Source organism: Peromyscus eremicus, chromosome 2 (assembly GCF_949786415.1).
Source record: "Peromyscus eremicus chromosome 2, PerEre_H2_v1, whole genome shotgun sequence".
In the NCBI taxonomy this organism is placed as follows: Eukaryota; Metazoa; Chordata; class Mammalia; order Rodentia; family Cricetidae; genus Peromyscus; species Peromyscus eremicus.
The window spans coordinates 76434351-76460974 of NC_081417.1; the positions used below are offsets into that span (position 1 = coordinate 76434351).

A 26624-nucleotide genomic window follows, 5' to 3' on the forward strand; every position below is an offset into this window, starting at 1 on the left:
CTGTTACCATAGCACTGGCCTCAGGGGGAAGAAGGAGGCCGCCTCTCTCCGATCCCAGACACCTGAGACTGTGATCAAGTTCACCCCCTCTCCCCTGGGTATGACTGTCATCGTTTGTGTGGCTGCTGCAAGGTGGACGAAACAGCGGTTGGTGGGACTTTAAAGGGACCAGAATGTGAGCTACGGACACGTCAGAGCAGGGAAGCCAGGTTTACTGAAGCACTTCTCCATGGGAGCCCACCTTGCTGATTAGAACAACTCAAGGATGCCTCCAAACTTCTGTTGGTGGGATCGACTGAAAATGCCTAGCCAGCTATGAACGAGCATTTATCTGTCTTACAAGGGAGAAATACATTGTCATCAGCCCTATAGCAGGGGCAGAAACCACTGCACAGCAAAATGATGAACAGAATAGTGTGGGAAGGCAAACCTTCTTCCCTAGAAACAAACCAAAAGCAACTGGTAAACAGCAAGGAAACTGTAAAAAAAACAAAATAAAACAAAAATAAACCCCTGCATATGTGTGTGTGTGTGTGTGTGTGTGTGTGTGTGTGTTTTCACATGCATAAAGACATCGATGGCCCAGGCATAGTGGCACATGCCTTTAATCCCAGCACTCGGGAGGCAGAGGCAGGTGGATCTCTGTGAGTTTGAGGCCAGCCTGGTCTACAAAGTGAGTTCCAGGAGAGCCAGGGCTCTTTCACAGAGAAACTCTGTGTCAAAAACCCAAAACAACATGGACAATGGGTGTCTTCCTTGACTGTTTTCCACTGTATCCCAAGGCAGGGTTTCTCACTCATCTTGGAGCTTGTCAATTCACCTAGTCCTGCTGTCCAGCTTGCTCCGGGTTCCCCTGTCTGTCTCCTACACAATAGGATTACAGGTGGCCATCGCACCTGCGCCCTGACTTCTATGTGGGTACTGGGGATGCAAACCTGGTCCTCATGCTTGAGCGGCATAAGCATCATCCACTGAGCCATCTTCCCAGACCCCAGTGGTCAGCATGAGGACTGAAGAGTGAGCCCTATGCCAAGTGGTCCCTCAGAGAGCATAGGGACTTGCTCACGTTGCAATATTTTATTGAAAGCAAACCATCACACAAAAACCAGGGAAGAGAGCAGGTCCCATGTGTCCACTCCATACAGGCTTAGCCAACACATCATGCTACACCTTAAATATGTACACAAGCAAGAAGAAAACAGGCAAAGATCTCTGTTGGAGGCGAGCAGAAAGCTCTCTGTTGCCTTCACTCGAGTAGCACTTCCCAAAGTTAGATGTGCATACAAATCGCCCAAGGGTGGATCTTGTTACAGACAGATCCAGGGTAAGCAGGGCTATAGGCCTGGGCCTGCACCTAACATGAGGGTCCGCACATCTAACAAGGCCCCAGGTGACACGGTGCTGCAGTTTCAGGGACCATACAGCCCAGCACGGTTGTAGTTAATGGGAGTCCCACTCTTTGTCTCCATCTGTGTGTGTCTGTATTACCAAATACACGTTGCTACTAATCAAACCAAGCGAGGAGCTGATCACCTAGCCATCCACCCAATCAAATAAAAACGAAACCCCAACCAAACCCAGGAATGGGACGTAGAAATAGAAACTTGTTTGACTTAGGGGAAAGCAAACACAGGAAGTAACTAACATGGGATATGTTTACTTACAGGTGACTCTGGGTTTATCCTTGAGACCACAAGAGGCATCTTTTGATCCACTCCTCCCTGTAAATATTTTAAAGCAAACAAAACCGGAAATAAAATGAAAAACTTGAGCAGTTTTGCCAACAAAGATATGTAGATGTACTATAGACATAAGGCTCACTGTGAGCCTTATAGTTCAGGATGGTTTTACAGGAGGACCACAGGGCTGGGGACCCCTTGCAGAATTACAGAACACACTGATGACCCCTCTTTACCCAGCGGGTTAGCCAGAGCTCTGCTCAGAAGTCTATCCTGACATCACCGGAACTGAAGATGCCCTTGGAGGACCCAACAACATTTCCTAGAAAAGGGCTATGTTAACTTTTCCGAAAGAGGAGGCACAAGGCCTCAGAAAGGGCCATGTGTACTGAGAATGCTCCCTCTGTGAGCAGGGCCCTAGGGGGCTGCTGGGCAGAAGGGGGTGTGTATGATATGCCAGAGGCTGGTAGTCAGCAAGGGCAGTTTGCCCCCACTTCACTCTAGAACAGGGATGGGGTGGGTGAGGGAGTGGGGAGGTGGGAGTCAGTGTGATGGAAGTTAGGTGATGCTTCCTCAATAGCTACTTAAGCTGAGTGGGAAAGAGGGCCCTGAGGTAGTCATTTAACTCCACCAATGAATCCCTGAAGCGAATGGGTGTGGCACCTGCTTCAATAATGCTATGTACACAAACAGATGGGTGCTGGCCCATGGTTGCAGTCTGTAGACGCTGCCTAGAGGGACCCATTAGATAAGGAGGCCCAGCAACTGGCTTCCCTTATCAGTCTAGCAGGGCTGTAGCGCTCTCTAAATAATCCCTCCCGGGCGGGCTGTGGACTGAGTGTGATCACACATTCTACTTTCTGAGCCTCGGTTTCATTTGTAAGATCTGTTCAACAGCCGTCTTAGGCTTTATGGATTTCATTTCTTTAGAGATAAGGTCTCCACAGCTCTAGCTGGCCATGAACTTGTTACGCAGTCTAGGCCAGCTTCAAACTCATAATCTTCCTGTGTTAGCCTCCGAAATGTTGGGAGTTACAGGCATTAGTCCCCACATGCTCTGTTTCAACCACTTATTCTAAGAGCTCAATAAGATGACAGAAAATCTAGTATAATGTCACAAATGTCAGGCACACTGCAAACAGTTAATATAAGGTAGTTGTACAACCATATAAAAGGCCCAGTTCTTAGGCCTGAGTAGTTGTGAATGAGTGTGTGCACACGGGTGGAGGCCAGAGGTCATCCTTGGGGTCTCATTCCTCTGGTGCTACCTAACTTGTTTCTTGACACAGTATCTCTTGCTTGCCCAGAGCTTGCTGATTATGCTAGACAGGCCATAAGTCCCAGGGATCCCCCTGCTTCTGCCACCCCAGTATTGGGATTACAGAAGGACACCACCACACCCCACCTCTGTTAGGTAGTTTCTGGGGCCTGAAATCAGGTCCTCATGTTTGCAGGGCAAGAACTTTACCGACCAAGCTACCTCTAGAGCCCCAAGTGAGGTTTTGCTTTTGTTAATGCAGTGTAGGTATGTAGCAGCAGATCTCTGACTACAATTCAAAATCCACCTGAAGACTGTTCCATTGCACATAACCTGAGGGCTACCCATACCCGCAGCATACCTTAAGATTAAATCCAAATCTTCCATCTTCATCTGGCGTGATACGGATCAGGACTAGGTAGCCATCACCTTCATCATTCTAAAAGACATGAGAGAGTGTCATTTACATCCCTCTGCAGCGGTTGGTGACAAGATATTTTCTGTCGGTCAGACCCACTCATTTGCCTGCCCACGAGACAGAGAGGGTCACCGAGCCACCCAGGCAAGTGTGGCAGCGCCTGGACCCCCCTCACCTTGTCACAGTAGTACTGGCTGGCATCCTCAATGGAGCCCCCTTTGATCATCTTGTGATAGTCTTCTAAGAACTGCTGGTCAACTCCATCTGGGGAGCAGGAGCCTGGAGCATTTGAAGATGGAGACACAGAACTGGAGGACTTCTGGGTCAGGCAGCTTTGTGTTGGGTTGTTCTCAGACAAACTCCTTCATTGCGGGGAAGAAGGAGATGTTTTTAATAAATCAATTAGTATTATCAGAGTAAGTATCACTCTGTGTGTGTGTGGCTGGCATCTTGAGATTGCCGTGGGACCCTGGAACATGAGCATTTCTGCAAAAGTCCTCAGGCTCCCCATGCTCTCACCTAGGCGAAATACAATCACATCTAACTTCGGGGCAAAGGGCAGGAGGGCAGGGAAGAACTCTGACCATGGACAACAGCTCTTCTCCCAGCTGCTTTGAAGGCTGGTGGAGAAATTTGTGGCGCTACTCTGGATTTAACACCTTACTTTTAACATGAGAGGTGTTGCCTAGGCTGGTTTTGAACTTCTGGCTCAAGAATTCTTCTTCTGCCTCAGCCTCCTAAGGTGCTGGGACTCTGGCCATGGACCCACCAATAAGAACTTGCCAGGGAACAGGAACATCATTTAAAGAATAATCTTTAGGCGGGTGGGGTATATACTGTATAAGTGTTGTGACTAGTACAGGAGCCTGCAAAAGCCCCTGAGCATGGCTTCTCCACCCATTCCTCACATTCCCACATCTGCTTCTACTAAACCTCTGTTCCAGGCCCTTGCCTGTACATTTTTCTTTAAATGTTGCTTCTGTTTTCCTAGCAAGTTAAAATTGGGGGGCAGGGGTAGGAGGGGTTTCCTTCCTTCCTTCCTTCCTTCCCTCCCTCCCTCCTTTTTCAGTGCCGAGAACCCAGGGCCTTTCACATGGTAAGCAAGAACTGAGCTGCACCCCCAGCCTAAATTAGCCTACTCTAAATATAAAATCTGCACCCTATTCACACACAATGATTCACAGTCTTAATTTATTTGAACAAAATATTCAGCGGCAGACCAATGTGGAAACAGAGGTGTGTAAGAGAAGAATCTGGCCTAGAGTTTACTGGTTGCCATCTCCCCAGCCTGTGGGGAAAAAAAACCCTACTTTCAATAAAATGGTACCAACGAACATCCTATTTACTTATGTTTTAAAATTTTAGTTTGTGAGTTTTATTTCACAGGGTTTCAAAGTGTTTTTCTCTTCCTAATGCAAAACCCTGGTCTTCACAGTGAGTTCCAGGACAGCCAGGGCTATGTAGACAGACACTGTTTCAAAAAACAAAACATCTTTTGATCTATCTAAAACAGGGAACATGGGGCCAGAGAGACGGCTCAGCAGATGAGAACACTTGTTGCTCTTGCAGAGGACCTGGGCTTGGCTGTCAGCACGCACATGGTGGCCCACAACCATTTACCACTTCAGTTTCAGGGGATTCAGTGCTCTCTTCTGAACTCCAGGAGCATCAGGCACATACACGGTACACATACATACATGCAGGCACAACACACATACACATAAAATACAATAAACCTAAAAACATTTAATCCTATTTTAAAACAGTGAACAGTAGTCACTACAACCATTGACATAGTCTAGGATATCCCACACCCCAACCTATCTTCTCAGTAGGGTTGGTGAGGTTATCCTACCAACAGGTAGTGGCTTAATAAACAAGCGGCTAGGTTTTGGATGGATCAACTGCACATAGAAGGTTTTGTTCCTGCTGAGCACAATGACATTCTGCTCGGTGTTCAGGATGGATGGACAGAGACTCAAAGAGGAAATGGAATGATGAGAAGCTGGGCAGGCAGATGATGGGATGCAGAGAGAAGATGCAGGATGGCATGGCTTTCTCTCCAATTTGGTTGGTGTTCCCTGTGGAGCTGAAGGGGATCCGAGTCATAGGGAGGAGACACTGCCCCATGGAATGAGGGAACTCACAGAAGTTACTGAAAAGGAGCTGAGAAAGAGATAGGGTGAAGGAAACAAGAAGTCACCTCCAGACAGGAGGTAGGCAACACCGAGAGACCTGTCTCCATCCTCTGGGAAACAGAGCAGGCAGAGGGAGAGAGTCACACTCCCTGGGCAGAAAGGGTCAGAGAGACAAACTGTCGGACATTGGGACTATAGATGTAACAAGCATCAGAAACAAAAGTCATGAGAGAATCACAGTGTCTGAAGAGCTGCAATGTTGGAGAGATGAGAAACAGCACCACCTCCCATGGAATACTTGTGCAGGATGTTTTCTCTGATCCAAAAGATGTCGGGGGATGGTGGTGGTGATGCAGATCAGGACCAGCCGCATGAATGAGGAGGGCAGAAGGAAAAGAGGACAGAGGAAGGCTGAGGTCCCAGCAGGTGCAAACTGGGTGTCTCTGAGACGATGGTCCCTCCCCAAGACACACGGGAGTCATACCACCAATACAAAGGTCAAGGGCAGAGACTGGGCTGAGACCTGGTCTGGCTCAGGTATATGGCCGTCACCTCCACCTTACCCACACCTAATAAAACCCTGTCCCTGGCTCCCTGAAAAGACCCTTGGATGGTAGCGGATCCCCTCCCACATTTGGTGTTGCACTGTCCTCTGGTAAGGGGATCGAGGGTTCCCAGAGAGTAGCGGCAGGGAAGGAAAAGGTGGAAAGTGTCAAGAAGAACTAGACCGCTAACTTAAAGAACTAGTGTTTTGTTTTGTTTTTTAAAGATTTATTTATTTATTTATTATGTATGCAGTGTTCTGTCTGCATGTATCCCTGCAGGTCAGAAGAGGGCACCAGATCTCATTACAGGTGGTCATGAGCCACCATGTGGGTGCTGGGAATTGAACTTAGGACCTCTGGAAGAGCAGCCAGTGCTCTTAACCTCTGAGCCATCTCTCCACCCCAAGAACTACTGTTCTTCAAGGCAGGGCTGCCAAGAGCACTGGAAAGCAATATGGTGCACGTTCCAGGAGCCAGAGGCAGGAGCCTGCATGCTAGGCCAGCATCAAAATGTAGATTACTGTGGTGGTTTGAAAGAAAATGCTCCCCCCGCCCCAAAGGGAGTGGCACTGTTAGGTGGTGTGGCCTTGTTGGAATGGGTGTGGTCTTGTTGGAAGAACTGTGTCACCTGGAGGTGGGCTGTGAGGTCTCATCTATGCTCAAGCCATGCCCGGTGAGTGAGTTCACTTCCTGTTGCCTTTGGATCAAGATGTAAGGACTCTCAGCTCCAGCACCATGTCTGCCTGCACACCGCCATGCTTTCTGCCATGGTAATAATGGACTGAACCTCTGAAATTGTAAGCAAGGCACCCCAAATTAAATGTTTTCCTTTATAAGAGCTGCCGTAGTCATGGTGTCTCTTCACAGCAATAGAAACCCTCACTAAGACAAGCACAGTCTGAGGAAAGCACAGTTGTCCTTCAGTATCCCCTGAGGAGCTGTTCCAGGACACCCTCCATTGCGATGCTTAAGTATCTTATATAAAATGCTCTCATGTTTTCATTTGATCTATATACACCCTCCTGTGCTTTTTAAATCATCTCTAGATAACTCACAATGCCAATCCAGTGTAAACGTTGCACAAACACTCGCTGTCCTGACAAGAAAAAATAAAATCTGTGTGTTTAGCTCAGTGGTCAGGGCAGGCCTCATGACACTGGACATGATTTAGTCTGTGGATGCAGAGCATGTGGGCAGGGAGGGTCAACTGTGCCAACAACCTGAGTGTCTAACAGGACAAAAGACCGTCATACTGCAGGGAACCCTGTCACTGGTAGGGTGTGCAGACCCTGGGGGCTCAGAAGATGGGGCCACACAAACTCCTCTACTGTGGCTGTAAGATGGAGAAGAAGATTGCCATAAGGTCCTGCCCAAATCACACACATTTTAAAATGAAAATAAGAGTTATGTCTTATGGAAGAGGACAGGCCTTCCGGAAAGAAGCCAACAGCCAATAGGCTACTGTGTCAGGAAGTGAGGCTCACGCGGGGCGCCATATTGGTGACCCACCAAAACAACCACGACCAAGAAGCACCCACCAAGTCTTTGGGACGCAAGCCCGAGCCGCCGGTACCCTTGTTTTCCCCAGTGACAGCTCCAAGGGTGGGCTCTTCCTCAGCACACACCTCCTCCCTGGTGTGAGGAGATGGGGGATTTTGGTTTTTGTTTCTACCCTGAAGAAAATCTGCTCCTCTGCCAGAATCTGAACTTCCTGTGGAAGCAAGGAGGAGTAGAGAGCAGAGCTGGGAATAACAAAAGCGCACAGCCTGCCCGGGCACAAAGCGCGCTGCCAAGGCTTCAAAACTATAATCATAAACTCTGCGGCGCTGCTATAAATATGGAACAGACCAGTGACTCATCTGCTGGGACGATGTTCCTTCCCCGTGCGGCTAGGGGTGGGGTGGGGGGTGCGGGTGATGGGACCGAGCACGCTTTTCTCTTTCTCTTCCTTTTCTTTTTTTTTTTTTTTTTCGAGACAGGGTTTCTCTGTGTAGCTTTGCGCCTTTCCTGGAACTCACTTGGTAGCCCAGGCTGGCCTCGAACTCACAGAGATCCGCCTGGCTCTGCCTCCCGAGTGCTGGGATTAAAGGCGTGCGCCACCACCGCCCGGCTTCTCTTCCTTTTCTGAATGAGGACAGAACATCACACTTAATTCTGCCTCCAAAGAGCCCTCCTCGCTGTCTGTGAGCTCGTTCCTCTGATTTCTTTGACAGAACGCTCCTTTCAGACTCTGAACACAAATCTGCTGTAGAAAACATGTCAAACGCTTCTTAAACATTTTGTAAACACAGCGTTACCAGTAGAGTTTCTTTTCAATTAAGTTCAGACCAGCCTGTACCTCTTGCTGGGGGATAAAGTCACAGAGTCTGGAGGCCAAGGAGGACTCAGACTGGTTCTAACAGCCACCCCCTATACCCCTGCTTTGCATTTCTAGATCTGCTCATAGGTCACAAAGCCACAGGTTCATGCCACGAAGCTCACACCCCTCGGCAGCTTCCAGGACATTGCAGCAGGCCGCAAACCGCGGTGACAGACAGCGATCACTTCCACAAAAGAATCCTGAGGTTCGGGTCACAGGAAATAACGACCACAGGGACCATGTCCGTAAAGGTGTTAAAAATGTAGATCATCTGAAGACCATGTTTAGATCTCTGTTCAGGGACAGAGAAACAAGCCCCAGCCCCCCGACCCACACCCCCAGTGGAAGTGGGGACATCTGCAATTCACCTGTGAATGCCTAATGCACATGCAGGACATACTTAATGTCTGAAGCCTTAGCAGCTTCCGTGGTAAACATTTACTTCTTGACCAAAGTGCCTGCTGTTCCAACAGGGGAGACATTACCCTTCTTGGTTTGGGCAATTATGTGGAGCTTCACGGTTCAAATACTCAGTGGCTAAGATTGGCTTCCGAATGCCTTAACCTTTCCTATCATGATTTAACTTAAAGATATTATTATGACCTCCGTCCTATCTGCTTCAAAATATGAGAGAGCTTCTCCCAAGCACACAGACATGAGAGAACTGTATATTAAAGGTGAGGAATACAGAAGAGGCTGTACCAGACACCTGGGTCCGGGGAAGCAAACACAGTCGAGTCTAACAGCTGAGCAGCTCTGAGCTCTCTGGTAATCAAGGCAAACAGGGAGCAGACACACTAGCTGTCACCGAATAATTAAACAAAAGGCCCAAAGCCACCTTTCAGAACAGACACGCTTTTTCCTGGCCTTCATCAATGAGGCGGGGAAAGTCACTTTAGGAAGAGTGGATGTAAACTGTGTATGTGGCATATGACTGTCATCCCAGCATTTAGGAGGTCAAGACAGGAGGATCAAGAGTTCAGGATCATCTTCAGCTACACAGCAAGTCAGAGGCAAGCCTGGACTCCATGAAGCCTGTGGCAAGTGAATACTGAACAGGACCGTGGAAGACCAGATGTTCAGTGGTCCCATACTGCACGCCACCGTGGAGGGGCCAATCGAAGTGCATTGCTGCCCCTGCTGCAAACAGCAATACAAGAGAACACAGGAGGCCTGAGAAGAAGCCGTCCTTGATGGACACTTCACAAAAAAAAGGCTACTTGAAACATTTTTTTTTCTTTTTTTGGTTTTTTGAGACAGGTTTTTTTCTCTGTGTAGTTTTGGTGCCTGTCCCCCTCTGTTGACCAGGCTGGCCTCGAACTCACAGAGGTCCACCTGGCTCTGCCTCCCAAGTGCTGGGATTAAAGGTGGGTGCCACCACCGCCCGGCTAAAAAAATTTTTAATTAGTATGCGTGAGCATGTACACGTGGAGGTCTGAGGACATGTGGTGGAAGCTGGGTCTCTCCTTCCACCACGTGGGTATCAGACTCAGGTCAACAAACTTGCCAGGAAGCGCCTTTACCCTCGGAGTCATTTTGGTGGCCTGGTTTTGTCTCGTTTCTCTCTTTACACTATTAATCTAAAGTGGAAAGGAAACAAAACCCGAGGGCACACTGCCGTTCTAAGACGGCCCCCGGATGTCAGGTCAGCACTGACGACGAAGGTCACAGGGCAAGCTTCCATGATGCAGAGGAATCAGACCCGTGACTCTGTATTTGTGCAATATAGAAATTGTCTTAAACCAGACACTGCTCCAGGTACGACAGGTCCTTGGAGAGCAGGACCTGTTCTTCTCTGAGCTCCGGGCACACAGGTTGTCTGTCTCCTGCTCAGGCAGGCATTTGGGTTTAAGTTCCCATCTCAGGACAGCGCCTTTGGGAGCTGGCTGCATGCACCAGCCCCTGCCTCTTCTCCACTGGCACCCAGGCCTGAGCAAACTCCTCAGCAGCCCAAAGCAGATACAAAGATAGAAAATATGTGACTCTTACTCTCGGTGTGGGCTGTGGTTCTGGGAAACTTCGGAATCACTGTCTTTGGGGGACAGGGATCCCTTGTAAGTATAGAACACATCTTCGGTTTCCGTGATGTAGGTCATCTCATTGGCGAGGTTGTCCGCAGAGGAATGGCGGGGCTTTCGGATTTCGTGCCGGAGCCGAGGACTTCGCCTGCGGAGGGGAGAAGGGCAGGGCGAAGGGCTGAGAGCAATTCCCACCCAGAGGTCTGACCCGATGGCAGCTGAGTGACCTTGTGACATGGCCTCTCCATGGATGATGCCCTGACTGGTGCTTAGAAAGTCAGATCCAGAGCTGGGTGTGGTAGTACACACCCATAACGCCAGCACTCGTGAGGATCAAATGTTAAGGGGCAGTCAGGGGAATTAATGAGAACTTGTCTCAAAAATAACCAAAATAAATATGAGCCAATGAGGTCATTCTTACTCCAGCAGAATCTAGCCAGGGCGACACAGGTCTCTGACACGTTCGGGTAAGTAGTGTGGCCCCCAGAACCATAGTCTCAGCTTAGAAATAGGCAGAAATAAACCTTCTGGTCAGTGAGTATTGATTAAGGGTGAGCTACTCTTCTAGAAAGCTTAAGCCATCTTGCAGTTTTCTCACCAATCCAACAATGCACATTGACAGGTTTAGAAGGCAACATGTGTTACTTCACACTGAATTTCCCTTGATCCAAGAAGGAAAGCTGACTTTAAAAATGGTGTGTATGGTGTATGTGTATTTGTGTGTGTGTGCATGTGTGCCCATGCATGTGCACGCATACGTCAGAGGTTGGTGTTGAGTGTCTTCTTCTGTCACTTTCTACCTTATTTTTTAAGGCAGGGTCTCTCGCTGAACTTGGAGCTCATTAACCCAGCTACCCTGGGATCCTCCCATCTCCTGCCTCCCAGCCCTGGGATTACAGGCATCTATCTCCGTGCCTTGCTTTTTAATGTGAGTGCTAGCATTGGAACTCAGTCCTGCTGTTTGTACAGCAAGTACTCAACACACAGCCATCTCTGCAGACCAGAGACACCTGGGTTTTTTTTTTTTTAAATGCTCTCCTTATCCAACACCTGTAAGGTGATGGGCATCAGAACACTGCCCTGCTTTCCATTACCAGCAGTAGTCAGCTGACTTTAGGTAAGTGCCATCACCTCTGGCCTCGGCTGTACTTAGAGCTCCTGAGAATGAGCCAAATGAGACAGTGTTCGTGGAACACTTGGGACTGCACCTGGGCCAGGCTGGGTGTCACATGACAGTGCACTTTTCTCCTGCGGTGTTCCCAGCTCCCCTTGGTGGCTCTTTCTCTCTGGGACTCTCAGGGACTTGCAATCCGCCCTGCTCCTTCACAATCAATAATGTGTGTCCATTGTGGAAGCAAGATGGCTTGTGACTTCTGGGAAAGGATCTTTAATTAGCAGCAAGAGGTCCAAGCCAGTGATATAGTAGCATCCAACCTTGCTATTCTCCTGGATTTCACCTGGGGCTCTCTCTGGCTCCTTTGACAAATTTCCACATAAATTAAGCTGGTGCTTTACAGCACACTTGTTATCATCATCACCACCACTGCCCAGGACACATGGCCCCTGTGCTGTGGAGGGTCCTCTCCTAGCAGGCCTCTCTCCCCATATCCCTTAAGCCCACAGATCTAGATCCTCGCTAGGAAAAGTCCAGGTTCACACTGCTAATCCTATGGAGCCAGGGTATAATCTTTCCCTGCTTCACATCTCCTGTTGCTGATGCTTGGCCTTTTAGGAGACGTTCACAAAAAATGGTTGCTATCTTTGTGGACCATTAAAATAACTACTAGAAGATTCCATTTGACCCTTTTCTGAAATAAGCTTAAGAAGAAGCATTCATACATTATTCCACTTGAGGTAAGCTTAGAACCCCGAGGGCTTCTTTTCTCTTTTCATCCTTTATCCTTTTAAATTCTTTACCCTGAACTTCTAAAGCTTAAAGTGTTTAAGATGCTACCATATGCTACGATTCTAAGGCAGACATTACAGCAGGCCTCAGGTTCCAAATATTATTTTTTATTTATTTTGCAGGGTTGTAAAATGAAACCAGGGTCTGCCCATGCTGTATAAGTACTTTATCACTGAGCTATGCTCTCGGGCCCCTCCCCAATTATTATTATTATTATTATTATTGTTGTTGTTGTTGTTGTTGTTTTTCAAGACGGGGTTTCACTGTATAGCCCTGTCTGTCCTGGAACTCGCTCTGTAGATCAGACCGACCTCGAACTCAGAGATCCACCTGCCTCTGCCTCTGGAGTACTAGGATTAAAGGTGCACGTCACCACCATCCAGCAATTTACTAATTTTTTACAGAAGCACTTCAGGAGTGTAGTTAGATAAGAGGGATAATGTCTGACATTCTAACACAGCAAGGGAACTGTGGTGCATAATAATCAATTAATCAATTGAATATTTCAAAACAGCTAGTAGAAAGGATCTGTCTATCTATCTATCTATCTATCTATCTATCTATCTATCTATCTATCTATCTATCTATCTATGTGATATTGGGTCCATGTAGCCCAAGTTGGCCTTGAACTCTTGATTCTCTTGCCTCAGGCTCCTGAATGCTAAGCTTACAAATATTCACCACCATGTCCAGCTACCTGAAGGGATTAAAAAAAAAATCTATTACAAAACTTTAGGTTTAAAAAACTTAAAAAATGTTATTTGTCTGATGGATATGACAGTTGACTTGAATACTACACATGTATTAGAATATCACAGTGCATCCCATGAATAGGTGGATTTATTATTATTATTTTAAGGCCACCTTAGCATTACCCAGTATGGAAAGGGTCTGTATGCCTTGACATGTATGCTCCTTCTACAACATGTGGAATGCACACGGAAGTCTGACTTTCGGCCGTCCCTGTTGAGGCATTTAAAGCTGACTCTGTGTTTAAAAGAGAGCGGTGTCTGCTGTTGCTGCACAGCACAGCAGAGGACATACCAGTTGGGGGTGATGGGCGGGGACCGTGAAGGCAGGCTCTTGGTTTCTAGCCGTTCCACCGATAAGGATCTCCTCATGGCTGGGTTCCACACCATCCCTCCAATCACCTTTTTGCAATATTGGTTATTTACAGACCTGAAAAAGCAGATGCAGGGTCACTTTCCACACTGACATGTCCAACAAGAAAGCAAGTGCAACATCCGTGAAATACAGTCTCCCCGGAACCCTCTCTGAAGGCACTTACTTAGCACCCCAGTGACACCAGCCCCGGATGTGTGTACACACGTGTGTGGGTGGGGTGTGGTGTGCATGCAGAGGTCAGTAAACAACTTGCAGGAGTCAGTTTTGTCTTTCCACCATGTGGGGCTGGGGATCGAACTCAGGTTGTCAGGCTTGGCAGCAAGTGCCTTGCCTTTACCCATTGAACCATCCCACTGGCCTCAGACTTCTTTTCTTGTTCTGGCTTTTCTTTAGGTTACATCTTGTCTTTTGGTGGAAATGCTTCTGTCTCCACAACTTTAAACAGTCAAGCTGCTTCTGGATGATCACCAAAGCTCCCAGGTTAAAAGGAATGCCAGATCAGCGCAGACCAGCGCAGACCCCATCACTTCAGTGATCTACCTCACTGGCCTCACACTGGTATGAACAAAGGCACCATCATCCTTCCAGATGCTCCCCATCCCCCTGGCCAGCCAGCAGATGTGGCGACCATAAATCACTGGGGAATCTTTGACAGAGAAGCTGCGGATGTACTTAGAACAGTTTTAGGTCATAGTCTTTGTCTTATGTGAAGGATATTTCTGAATTTTATACTTATAGCTAGAAAACTGAAATCCTGAGGAAGAGATTGCCTCAGTAAATTGTTTGAAGTCTGGTTAGCGGTAACAGTGCTGGCATTTCCAATTTTATACCATGCTCTAATGCCTTAAGTATTCCGTAGATTTCCTTATGGCCTAAAACCAACTGACAGACAAAAACAACAAAACAAAGAAATACAACAAAATCTAGGCACTAGTTTATCATAATGAATGTCACCGTCACTCTAATCAAAGTGCTAACTGCAGTATCACTAGGAGATCCCTTCCCCTGAGGTCACATATTAGAAGCCACAGGACCACTGATTAAGGATGTAAAATTAAAATAAGGCCATCAGGCAGCATGACTCCAAGGTTTAATGTGGCAGATCCCTAAAGCACATGTCATGGGTTATTAATAGAAACTTGAAACTGTTCCATTGTCTCTGGAAAATAATGATCAAATTCTTCTTTTATGGAACCTATCACAGGGCCCAACACACAGATGTACAGATGTACCCTAGGGCTGGACTGGACCTTGGTTTCCTCATTTGTGAAGTGAATGAAAGTGATAAGGGCTGGTTAGATGGCTCAGTGAGTAATGACTTCAATCCCACCCCTGAGACCCACAGGATAGAAGAGAACTAGCTCCCAGAAGTTGTCCTTGGACCTCCACATGGGTACCATGGCCTGCATGTGTTTTTCCCCACCCCACCCCTACACATAAATAAGTAAATGTAAAAACAAAAGACAATTTAAGAGTCAAAATTAACAGTATATTCAAAGATGGTACCAATAAGAAACTGATGACTTGGACCCCAAACGGCCTTCTACGCCTCAAGCGACCCTCTGTAGAGGATTAAAGATGGCTGCTGGCGCCTGATTGCCACAAGATCCCTGCCTATCAGAGCATGTATAATGGAGCACAGGAGTCACTGGTAAGCCCTTCCTGAAGTCCTAACCCACACATCTGGAGATATAATAGACAGCTGCCGCGGTTCTTATGACACAGAAGATGACTAGAACCCAGCACCCAGTACTGGCTGTGGACGGAGAAGTTTGCAGAAGGAAAACAGGCAGCAGACTAAAACTCAGGTGAGGGATGGAGGATTTGAACTCTGTGTTGGAATGTACCCTTTCAGTCCCTCATGGGCCACCTCTAACCTGCCTGGAGAATTAGTTCTAGCCAATTTTGTTGGTTTGTTTTTGTTTTTCGAGACAGGGTTTCTCTGTGTAGCCCTGGTTGTCCTGGAACTCGCTCTGTAGACCAGGCTGGCCTTGAACTCAGAGATCCACCTGCCTCTGCCTCCCAAGTGCTGGGATTAAAAAGGCATGGGCCATCACCGCCTGGCGAGGTCTAGCCAGTTCTTACTTGGAAGAACACTGCTTCCTTTTAATGACCACATAAACAGTAATATAACATCTGAGTGGGGACATACAAACAATACATTGACAACAAGGAGGCCCCCTGCAAACTCCATGCCATCTCACTGCACGTCTGTAGTGAGATCACTACTTACACGGCCACTCTGCAGCAAGGAAGCCGTGTACAGTAGCATTCACTGGTGTAGCTACGCCTTGTGCTTTAGATCAATTATATTTTTATGCTGAAGAGGTCACAAAAAACCGATTTTTTTGTTGTGTTGTTTCTCTAACCTGACTTCTGACTGCCAATCTGACCTGCTGCAGCACCTGAGTCTGATTCCACTGCTCTGAGCACACTCCCAGACTCTCAGAGACATGGGGCCGCTGATCTGCCATTGCTGCTGCTGCTGCTGCCGCTGCACAGGCTAGGTTCCTGAGGCTCACGGTGAGGGATGCCAGGCCTGGAGTGTTCAGCATTACTTCCACCAGGGAAATCCCCAGGATGGAGTGACCCAGTGAGTGCCTAACAAAGAGGCACGGCCCCACCAGCTGCAGCTATCTGGGCTGTCAATGCTGGCACTGGGACACAGGAGCAGGTGAGCTCTCTGTAGACAGTGGGGCTATTGCTGGCGGCCGAGCTCACCACGCTTGGGTGTATCTCTCATCCAATGCCTGGCTGGCTCAAGGGACCACCATGCAGGAAGAGGATTTGGTTTCTAGGTAGCGTCCTGGGTACAGGGCAGCTCCACAGGTGCCTCAACAACATTATTCTTACGGCCTATTCTGTAGGAGAATATTGAATGCAGACAGGACTATAAGAGCTAAAGGCTTTAAAAATATGTTTGCTCTTGGTTCATAAGACATAATACCTCCCCTACCAGAGGCAATTTGCCACTTACTAAATCATTACGTTACCTAAAGACTAACATGTAATAGGAAAGCCACTGGAACATTCTTATCAAATTTCACATCAAATAATAGCTCATACTTGAGCCTCATTTAGAAAAAGCCACATTCACCACAATCAATTACAATTCGGAAAAACCAGCAAATGGCTTAGAAATTCTAACAACGTGATAAACAATTCCTGCTGCCTCTTATACAAAGCTGTCTTAGAATAAACAAGAGCATAAGCCCCACAGTTACTTTATTTAAAGACTCAATATATACTATTTTTAAAAATTATAATGTACATGACATATATATGTAAATTTATTTTACTGTTCTTATCATTAAATATTTTGAATATCATTTCTGTAGGTAGCATTTATCTCAGGTTCATTACAAGAATTAAACATAATTATGTTCCTCTTATAAATACTAGGTAACTGTCAATTATAACTATTATTTTGTAGCTATTTTTGGTAATATATTCCAAAGTCACCAGACTCTGGTTTTGATGGGGTGCCTATGAACTAACGTGGTGTAGGAGGGGCTGGCTTAGTGGCTTCAGGCTGTGAAAAGCCTAATATGCTGGCACCAGAATGACACTCAGTGTCCTTTGTTGGGCAGGGTGTGGTGGCAGCTGCGATTCCAATTCCAGCTGTCTGGGAACTCAGATGACAACAGGCTTGAGGGGGCAAAAGCTAATGCTGGCGATATGAGATGTACCTGGGTAGGTATACAAAGGGCACAGCTTCCCCTGGAGACACTCAGCCGCCATTCAGGGTTCTAAAATCTGGGGTCCAGCCTCAGAGTTGCCACTCTGCCCAAGGATGTCCATGACCCAGGGGCAACCAGCACATATTAACATCTCAGGTTGGCATGGATGGTCCCCCTAAAGTATACTCACTTTTTGGGGTTCCTGGAGCCTAGAGTCCAGTACTGAGACAGGACATTCTTTTCCTGAGGTAGTAACTTCTTTGCCTGAAAGAATGAATGATGCTCGACACAGGATTTCCACAAGTTTTTGCAAGATCGGTAATTGAGCATGTTGAAGGCCACGATATGTTCCCTGGATTCAGCCTGGTGGGGAAGAACAACAGGGATTTCATGTAAAGGTACAGGATGATTAAAATGTGTCAAGCTTGAAACCCACACAGAATAACCAGCGAAGATATGACAAAGGGAGGGAGCAGGCATCCAGACACCTCAGACACCCAGTGTCCCAGGAATATTTGGGAGCAGGATTGTCTCTGTGAGTGTGATAATAAAAATGACCTGAATCCATGTCTCCTCACCATGTGGGGATCCTTCACACACACTTTTGTCTCAAACCTGCTTATAGTTCAAGAGGGAGCTTACTTGGAGCTACCATCTGATAAATTTGGGAACTCAGCCTCGGGCACACCTCTTTTCTGAAGAAATACTCTTCCATCAAGCAGGCAGTAGGGACATTAGAACCCTGGGGAGTCTCCATTTCTCGCCCTGGAGTGAATTCTGGTGCTCATATAAATAAGCAATTTCATCCCTGGCCTTGCCTTCAGTTTACCTGCACCTAGGTTTTCCGAGTCCATATGCATTGTGGTGCTACCCTGACCCTCCTTGCCCTAGGGGTGGGGTGGGAGTCGGGGGGGACAGTCAGGCAACCGAGGAACTTGGTACTCTGAGCTCTAGTGATCCCGTTTCTAAGGGCCCATTCACTGTGTGGGGTCAGTCTCAGGGCACATCATCTTTGAAAAGTTGGGAAATGGACACAGTGACAGCCAGCGACAGCTATGCGGCATAACAAGACAGGGTGTGGTGTGGAAAGGGCAGGCGCCTCGGTTCCAATTCCAGCTCCTTCACTCGGAGGCTGTGGGAGCCTCGGCTTTCCTACGGAGTGTACTTCTGCCGTGGCTAAGCAAACAAACAGTTGTCTAGGATGCTGCCGACTCCTCTTGTAAGGCACAGTCATAAGCCCTCACCCGCGGAACACAGGAAAGGGAGGAATCGGCCGTGTGGGCTCTGCTGGGTGCTCAGGCTGGGCCCTTTTGTCTAATTCAAACAGCTCCCTGAGAAGTGGGCACTACTTGAACTCCTAGAAAGAAGGTAACATGGGCTAGAGGCGGTGCCAGGGGAAGAACCGGGATCTAGACCTAGAGTCTCCGACTCTAAAGCAAGTCCCTTCTCCAACCAGAGGCCAACTGACTCATGGAGAGGACCACAGGGTCTGAAGACCTGATGGCTACAGTCTTTCCTTCCTAGGACACAGAAAGCCACCCCTGAGGCTCTAGAGGAAGCCTCGACAACACAGCAAACACAGCAAGCGTGGACAGAACTCACCCAGCAAGAGCGGACAGAACTCCACACAGCAAGCGTGGGCAGAACTCACCTGCTTTTGCCGCTGGTGTATGAAGAACTTTTTCCTTTTGAAAGAAATTTTGAGTATGTTCACCCTGTAAAACGCAAAGCAAAACAAAACCACACATAACACAAGAAATAGAGCAAAATGCAAATCAAGCAAAGACATCAGGGCTCAGCTGGGCTCTAGCTGACCCTCTTCGGCATGGGTCCTCTATTTCATGACCGGTGACCACAGGCTGCTGGGAGTGTGCCTTGGCCGAACTCAAGGAGCTGATCAAGCTAGATCTCCGTGGGGCCTCTGGATTGTGAGGTGGCTTTTAAATCACCAGGAGCGTGGGCCATGCGCACTCTTTGCTGTGAGCCTCTTTGTGACTCTGCAGCCCTGCAGGAGCTGCTGGTGCCTGTGTAGGGGACGACAGCTGAGGGCAGTGTGGAGCAGAGGGAGGACAGACCTGGGTTGTCCCCCAGCTCAGTTACTTAACAGCCACGTGTGACAGAATCTCTTTCCCGTGTGCATAACACAGAAGGAAAGCTACCAGTCACGGAGCATATTTCCATACACTAGACCACTGCCGCGGCTTTATAAACACTGCCTCCACTGGGTCTTGCGACAGAACTGAACAGCATTTATCCAGAAGAGGAAATTGAGGTGCAGTGACGTCACGGCTGGGAGCCATGCTCTGAGCTTGGGGCTCAGCCTCCAGAGCCTATATGGTCTTGGACCCTGTGACACCTGCTGAGTGGTGGCCCATCACAGCCTTTCTTACCATGGTCCTATGACCATTTAGAGGTAGGACGCATGCCAAGTTTTTACATGATTCTTAATGCACCATAGGCTCTCAGTGTTGGTACAAAATTTTCATTAAAACTGTTGAATGAGGTGTGTGTGTGTGTGTGTGTGTGTGTGTGTGTGTGTGTGTGTGGTCATGTGGGTGCATATGTAGAGGCCAGAGGTTTACCTTGGGTATCCTTCCTCAGGTGCTGTCCACATTATTCTTTGAGACAGGGTCTCTCATTTGACCCAGAACTCACCAACTACATGAGACTAGGCTGGCTGGCCAGCGACCTCAGAGATTACTCTCTCTGACCCCCCTGTGTTGGGATTACAAATGTGTACTAACTACCATGCTCAGTATAAGTTCACCTCTTAAATAGACTGTATTCACTAGGACAAGCTACTATAAGCTACTGTTGGGGTCCACAGAGGTTTCCTAGTGAGATCTGAGCTTGCTTTACACAGCAGGGCTGCATAAGGGGATGGATTGACCACGTGCATGGTTACCAGGTGTTTGGAAGGAGCTGCACTTGGCTGTGTTAGGGGGAGGTCTTTTGCCCCACCCCTTGGCATTCCAATAAAAAGCCCTTTAGACGAGATAGAAGGGGCTGGTGGATAATGATCCAGGCCCTCCTGAGGCTATCCTGTATTTCTGTCTCTCTTCCCTCTATATTTCTATCTAAATATTTCTCACTTCTCCCTGCTCAAGAGTACTCTGGGGGAAAAAGTAGGGGTGGGTCCCCTACAAGCCATACAACATTTGGGGGAAGAAAGGAACTCTATTATTCACTAGGATCATATCAAGACCTTGATAAGAACATTCTAGAACAGACAGGCTGAGTAAGTAAAGTGAAAGTTTATTCATGTGGCATTTCCCCCAGTGGATCAGCAACACATATACACACAGCACACTTGCATTATATATTAAAAACGAACAGCTAGTTGAAATAATCTGCCAGCAAATACACTTATTGGACGTGTGAATTTTGGTAGTGACTGCAGGATAGTCATGTAAGGACCAGAAGGCTCTTAGATCCAGTTCTTCTGAGGCATCCATCATGGAGCATGTTACACCCTGAGGTGGGCAGGTCTCCTCCATACAGTTTGTGTTGAAGGGCACACACAGAGATTCCTATTTCACAGAGGTCTGGAGAACAAATTCATTCGTTTTGGAGTTCCTAGCCTTGTCTTGCTGGGCATAGACTGCTCGTGTGCCCGTGGCTTCTTATGGGGGTCCCCTGCTAGGCCCCCTGGTTCAGAGTGTTCTGCCTCAATGCTTGCAACTCCCTCATTGGCTGTTCTCCACTGGAGCAAATCTGAAGAATGCATATGTGATTTCCAGGCCGAAGGCCCTACAGTGGGCTCCCTACAGCCCTTCAGTCACAAGGAAAGATGGAGTGTACTGAGTGTCTAGATGGACGAAGTCCTATGCCAGGTCCCAGGGACAGAAAGAACAAGACAGTGGGTACCGCAATCTGGACATTTATAATCCAACGAAGGAGACGCACACAGCCACATCCCTGTGACCATTGTATGTGAGAGAATCTAGTTCTCATTAGAGCACCGAGGATTAAGTCTCCACTCTGGTGTCCTGTGAGGCTCTTGGTGGCCAGGTCATTCTCTAGCGACTGGCCATGGCACATCATGCTCAGGCCTAATCAACTATCTACCTTGTACTGACCATCATGTTCTCCCTTGTTCCTGGAGATACACTCACTCTGTACCTTCTTTCTAGAATGTATTCCTGTGCCAAAGCCTACCCTCTTTAGAGTCAGTCCTGCAGGCTCCGGGCCCTTCTGCACCCTGCCCTGTGACCTGACCTACCTTGAGTTTACTCTCCAGTGCTGACCTTCCTACTGGTGTCTGGGGTTTTCACTTGTTACAGTTTGAGTGTAAAGTGCTCACGGGTTTGAACACTTGGTCCCCAGCTCGTAGTACTGTTTGGGGAAGTTGTGGAACCTTTGGGAACTAGGCCCTAGTTATCAGAAGTGGATCAGTGGGAGTAGACCCTCAGTGTTCCGCCAGGAGCTCTCTGTTTCCTGATCTACTAAGATCAGGCCTCCGGAAAGGCCATGTTGCAAACTCTTCCTGCCAATCACTGAGCCATCCAAGTGCCCACGCCCTACCTGCATGGCACACTGGGTCCTCTGAACTGTGAGCCAACTCTGCTTCCCTTAAGTCGCTTCTATCGGCTATTCTGTCAGTGTTCAGAAAAGTAACCAATACAGCACCGGCATGAGAGACAGGCTTTACCAGGAGCCAGTCTGAGGCTGAAGAGTAGCCGACATTACCCGAAGGAGAGCCTGAGGGACTGGAGGGGTGTCAAGAGAACCTGCCCGTCCTGTCCCAAAGCTTCTGTTTATAAACTTGCTTTACGAAGCTTCCAGCGTCCTAACTAAAGAATCCTTATGGCATCCATATCTACCTTTAAATGTGATGTCCAGACCCAGTTTATGGAACTCTCAAAGATCCAGCCACAGATGAAGCCAGACTCAGGTGGCTTCTGGCCTATGATACTGGGGGACGGCAGGCACTTAAAGAGAGATTCAAGTCCGTGCCCACTGCCTGGCCCTTTGTTCTGAGCAGGCCAGAGAACTCCGCAGGCCACACCCCAGCTAGCCAAGCCATGGCTGGGGTTTCCTGTTGCCAGTGAGGGGCTCAAGATCTTATCATCTGTCACACTGATCCTATGGCAAAACTAATAAGGCTGTGGTGTGTTTTGTTGAAAATTAAATGTACTCAAAATGAATGGAAACTCCAATGTCTCTAAGTGTGTATCTTATTTAGGCATTTCCCCACAAGTACATCTTTTAGTGGTAGAATGAAATACAGATCCTGCATCGACAAACTGGATATGAGTTTCAAGTGCACCAGTATGAGCTGAGGAACAGGTGTAAACCTCAATGTCAAATCCGGCGTACCACAACTCTGTCATCCAAGTCTCCTTTCCCCTTTCTGGAAGTTTCCGTGAGGCCGCTTTTCTATGCATGCTGTACTTTCATATCTCCCACAGCCTGCAGCACTTGCTCTCCTCAACCTGGCCCACCTCTGCCTTGTACACGCTCATGCTGTCATTTATAAAAATGCATTACTCGGGAGGTATACTGTTTTCCTGAAGAAAGCTCCCTTGTCTGGTACAGTAAACTCAAACTCATCTTGAAAAATCAATTCCACTCTCCCCTTTCCCATCTCTGCTCTGGTTTTCTCTGGTTTCAATTTGAAAATACTACTGCCTTGACTCTTCCAAGAGAGACAGGCCATATCCACCTAATTTTCATTACAGTATACTATGATAACTGTTTGATTTTATTATGTATTGTTGAAATCTCTCAGTGGACTTCATTCATAGATTAAACTTTGCTACAGATATGTATGCAGAGGGGCGAAGACTCCCACACATATATAAGGCTTGAATTATCTGCAGGCTCATGGTTACCAGAATCTAGGACTGATTCCACACACATACAGGGTGGAAGGATTGCTCAACTCCAGGACCTGCCTGTGCCATTTATCCACCAACTACCCCAACCACAAGACAACTGGCAGAGGGAAGTTAATGAAAACCAAAGTTTACGTTCCCAAGTGCTAAATCTGGATCAAATTCAGAGTTCAGAGCTTAAAGCTTGGTGGGAGAGCTCCAGCCCTTCTTCAGACATGAAAGTTTAAAATTAGAGCTAGCTTTACTTTTGCTCGGCATATTTTTAAAGCATGATTCAGACAATTCGAAGTGTTTGCACTCACCAAGGGTAGAAACTTGTGCAAATGTATTTTCGGTAGACTGCAATGCCCGCAGAAGCAATTCCGATCATTAGATCTAAATTGTGCAGATCCTAGCGGGGGAAAGAAGAGTCCAGGTTCACAGGGTGTTACTGCCACGCTCATCCTTGCTAACTTGAAAGCACCCACGCTTTTATAAATAGCAGGATGTATCTGCTGGAGAGGGGAAATGCCACCAAACACAGGAAAAAGCCCCACTTAGCAGCTACTTAAGAGCCAAGTACTTGGCACCCTACTCTTCTAAAGTGAACACACATGTACATGTGTGCACGTGTGTGTGTACACACACACACACACACACACACACACACACACACACACAGCATGTCATGATATCTGGTTTAGGAAGTCACCAGGTAAGATTATTCACTCCACAGAATCAAATACAAAACCACTCTTGAATTTTCCACCATCGGTGTTTGGGAGCCACACGAGACTCAAACAGACCTCTCTTCTCTGTACAAATCTCAACTTCAATTACTGAAAAGGCTTTGGCTATTACGAAATAATAAAGAAAAATTACACATGTAGACATGACTCTAAATCCAATTAAGAAATAAATGTTGCTTACGAATCCAATGTAACTATGTTGGCTAAGGGCTTGTGTGTATTTGGCACAACCATATATCATACAGAAACAGAAGGAAAATACAGAGAATTAAAGCTGTTTTAAATCCACTTGAGTGTAAGCAAGTAACATTCAAAAGGACAAGAGCTCCTTCCTTGAGTCACACATATTTATTTCTGCTTCCAATCAGATACCGTTACTATAAACATGGGGCAGAGCCAGCTACAAGTGAGTGTGAACCTTTGGCCGGCCACTTGTAGCCTATGTTGTTTGGAGTTCAGGAGAACCTCCATTTTTCTGTTAGCATTATAAAAATTATGGGATCCACCTCAAAGGTTTCTATCAGGCTTGAAAGTAGAGAAAATAAGAACCAGGAACAGGACTGTGCATCTGACGCTCTAGATTGAGAATTGGCACATGGCCGGTGTAACAAATGCTCATTTTCTGTTGGGGTGGGGCCGTCACTTATGAGAAACAAAGGTGGGTACAGAAACTGGACAGAGGGAGTCCTGAGTGTTCACACTAGGCACCAGGCTAAAACCACACGTGTAAGCACAGCCAGAATGACGCGGTGAGGAATAAGGCTGCCGTAAGCATGACACCTACCACAGTACAGGAAGAGGGATGAACCAGCAAATGACACTGAATGGCTTGGTGGACCAAGGCTGAACCTCCTCAGGCATTCTACTGTTCTTCAGTGTGCTCCTTTACCCCAGCTAACTACAGTTAACTCCAGTTAGCTTTTTTTTTTTTTTTTTTTTTTTTATTAATTCCCACACCAGCTGCGCATCCCAGCTTCCTTTGCAGAAGGATGTGACCAGTTCTGGCCACCAAGCTCTGAGCACAAGTGGAAAGGAAGCACTGAAAAGCTGTGTGCTAACTCCCACCCCCCCACACCCCCCTACTCCCGGCTTCTAACAAGGAATCCACATGGGAAGAGAGCAAAGCTGCGGAGAAGCCTAGACCAGGGAGTTACTGGGTGGTAGGAGCTGCCTGAAGAGAAGTGTGGGCCCAATGACCGTAGAAGGCTACTGAAAACGACTCTGTGTGGTACCAAGTTACTCAGATATGGGAGTGTCCACTCAGTACCGCCTGGCGTAAGCGCCTCCAACACCTGGAGGGACTGAGGTTGGAGCTCAGCTGGTCTCGTGCTTTCTTCTCTGTCTCTCTGTCCTTCCTTCTGTGCCCCCCCCCTTTCTTATTAGATTTATTCACTTTATTTTATGGGCAAGTGTTCTACCTGCATGCATGTATGTGCGCCCTGTTTGTGCCTGGTGCCCTCAGAGGTCAGAAAAGGGCACTGGATCCTCTGGAACTGGAGTTATGGATGGTTGTGAACTACCATGTGGGTGCTGGGAATCAAACCCTGGTCCTCTACAAGAGCAACAAGAACTTTTAACCACCAAGTGGATTTTTTTTTCCCTTTACAGATAGAATCTCCATATGTATACCAGGCTAGCCTAGAACTCACTATGCAGCCCAGGCTGCTCTCAAAGTTAACATTCCTCTTGCCTCACCCTCACAAGTATTGGTATGGACACACCCCATCAGCCTGAAGGGTTCATTCCACTGAAAGGCGAGGGTAGAGAAGATGAAGACTGAATCTGGCAGGAGACAGGCATTACTATGCTGCCACTGAATAAGGTTCTCCAAAACATTCTATCAAGTTGCAAAAGGGAATAAAACTTACCAGCTACATCCCAAAGCTGTTACTGTATAAAAGCCAATATATTTCCCCCGTTTATGAGCCATGTCAGACCCTGTCTAGTGGAGAACTCACAGGACAGAAGTGAGACAAAGGAGTTCAAGTGTTTCTGAAACACAGTGTGTAGATTTTTAAACAGGCCAAAGAAGCTTGGATCATTTACTCAACCTGCACAGGCTTCTGCTCTCTCATCTGTAAATGGAGAGGCTAAGAACACCAATTTGGCAAGGTTTCTGCAGAAATGAGACCCAAAAAGGTCTCCTATGAAAGTACCTGGAACAAAGACTAGCCTGCAGCTGGTGCTTACTTAACACTGTGTGTGTGTATGTATGTGTGTGTATGTGTGTACACGTGTGTGTGTGCACATGTGTGTGTGCATGTGTGTGTGTGTGCACGTGTGTGTGTGTATGTGTGTGCACATGTGTATTCATGAATATGGAAGCCAGAAGACAACCCTGGGTGTCATTCCTTGGGAGCTATGGACCTCAGGGGTGGAGACAGGCCTGGAGCTCATTGGGAAGCTAGTCTAGCTAGCCATCGTGGCCCAGGGTCCTCCTGTCTCTGCCTCTCCAGCACTGGGACTCCAAGCCTGGCTTTTTACATTGGTCCTTGTGCTTTTGCAACAAGAACTTTACGGAGTGAGCTATCTCCCATCGCAGTGACTGTCTCATTGTGGGCGTGATGTAGGCCAATGATAGGCAGAAGTGTCAGTGTGTCAGTGCTAAAATGTTGGCATGATTAGTCAGTGTGGTTGTTTGAATTAGAATGGGCCTCCTATGTTTTGGGGGAAGTTTTTGTTTTTTTGAGACAAGGTCTCTCTATGTAGTAGCCCTGGTTGTCCTGGAACTCACTATTTAGACCAGGTTGTCCTCGAACTCACAGAGATCCTCCTGCCTCTGTATCCCTAGTGCTGAGATTAAGGACATGCATCACCAACTCAGGTTTATATATTTAAATGCCTGGTGCCTAGCTGGTTGAACTGTTCTGGAAGGATTAGGAGGCCGGGTTGGAGGAAGAGGTGTGTCACTGGAGGCAGGGTTTAATGTTTCA

At 47.4% G+C, this 26624-nt stretch overlaps 1 protein-coding gene across 2 annotated transcripts in view; it reads right to left on the reverse strand.

Moving 5' to 3' along the window:
* The window catches only part of Ptpn3 (protein tyrosine phosphatase non-receptor type 3), a 122276-nt gene that overhangs the window by 32745 nt on the left and 62907 nt on the right, over window positions 1–26624 (reverse strand). For both annotated transcript variants that reach the window (XM_059254387.1, XM_059254388.1), the window contains exons 10-17: window positions 23266–23354; window positions 18778–18841; window positions 17317–17489; window positions 13366–13500; window positions 10387–10563; window positions 3531–3717; window positions 3299–3376; window positions 1665–1721 (exon numbers count right to left, since the gene is read on the reverse strand). In XM_059254387.1, coding sequence (XP_059110370.1) covers window positions 1665–1721; window positions 3299–3376; window positions 3531–3717; window positions 10387–10563; window positions 13366–13500; window positions 17317–17489; window positions 18778–18841; window positions 23266–23354 — 960 coding nt within the window. The remainder of the gene's footprint in view (window positions 1–1664; window positions 1722–3298; window positions 3377–3530; window positions 3718–10386; window positions 10564–13365; window positions 13501–17316; window positions 17490–18777; window positions 18842–23265; window positions 23355–26624) is intronic.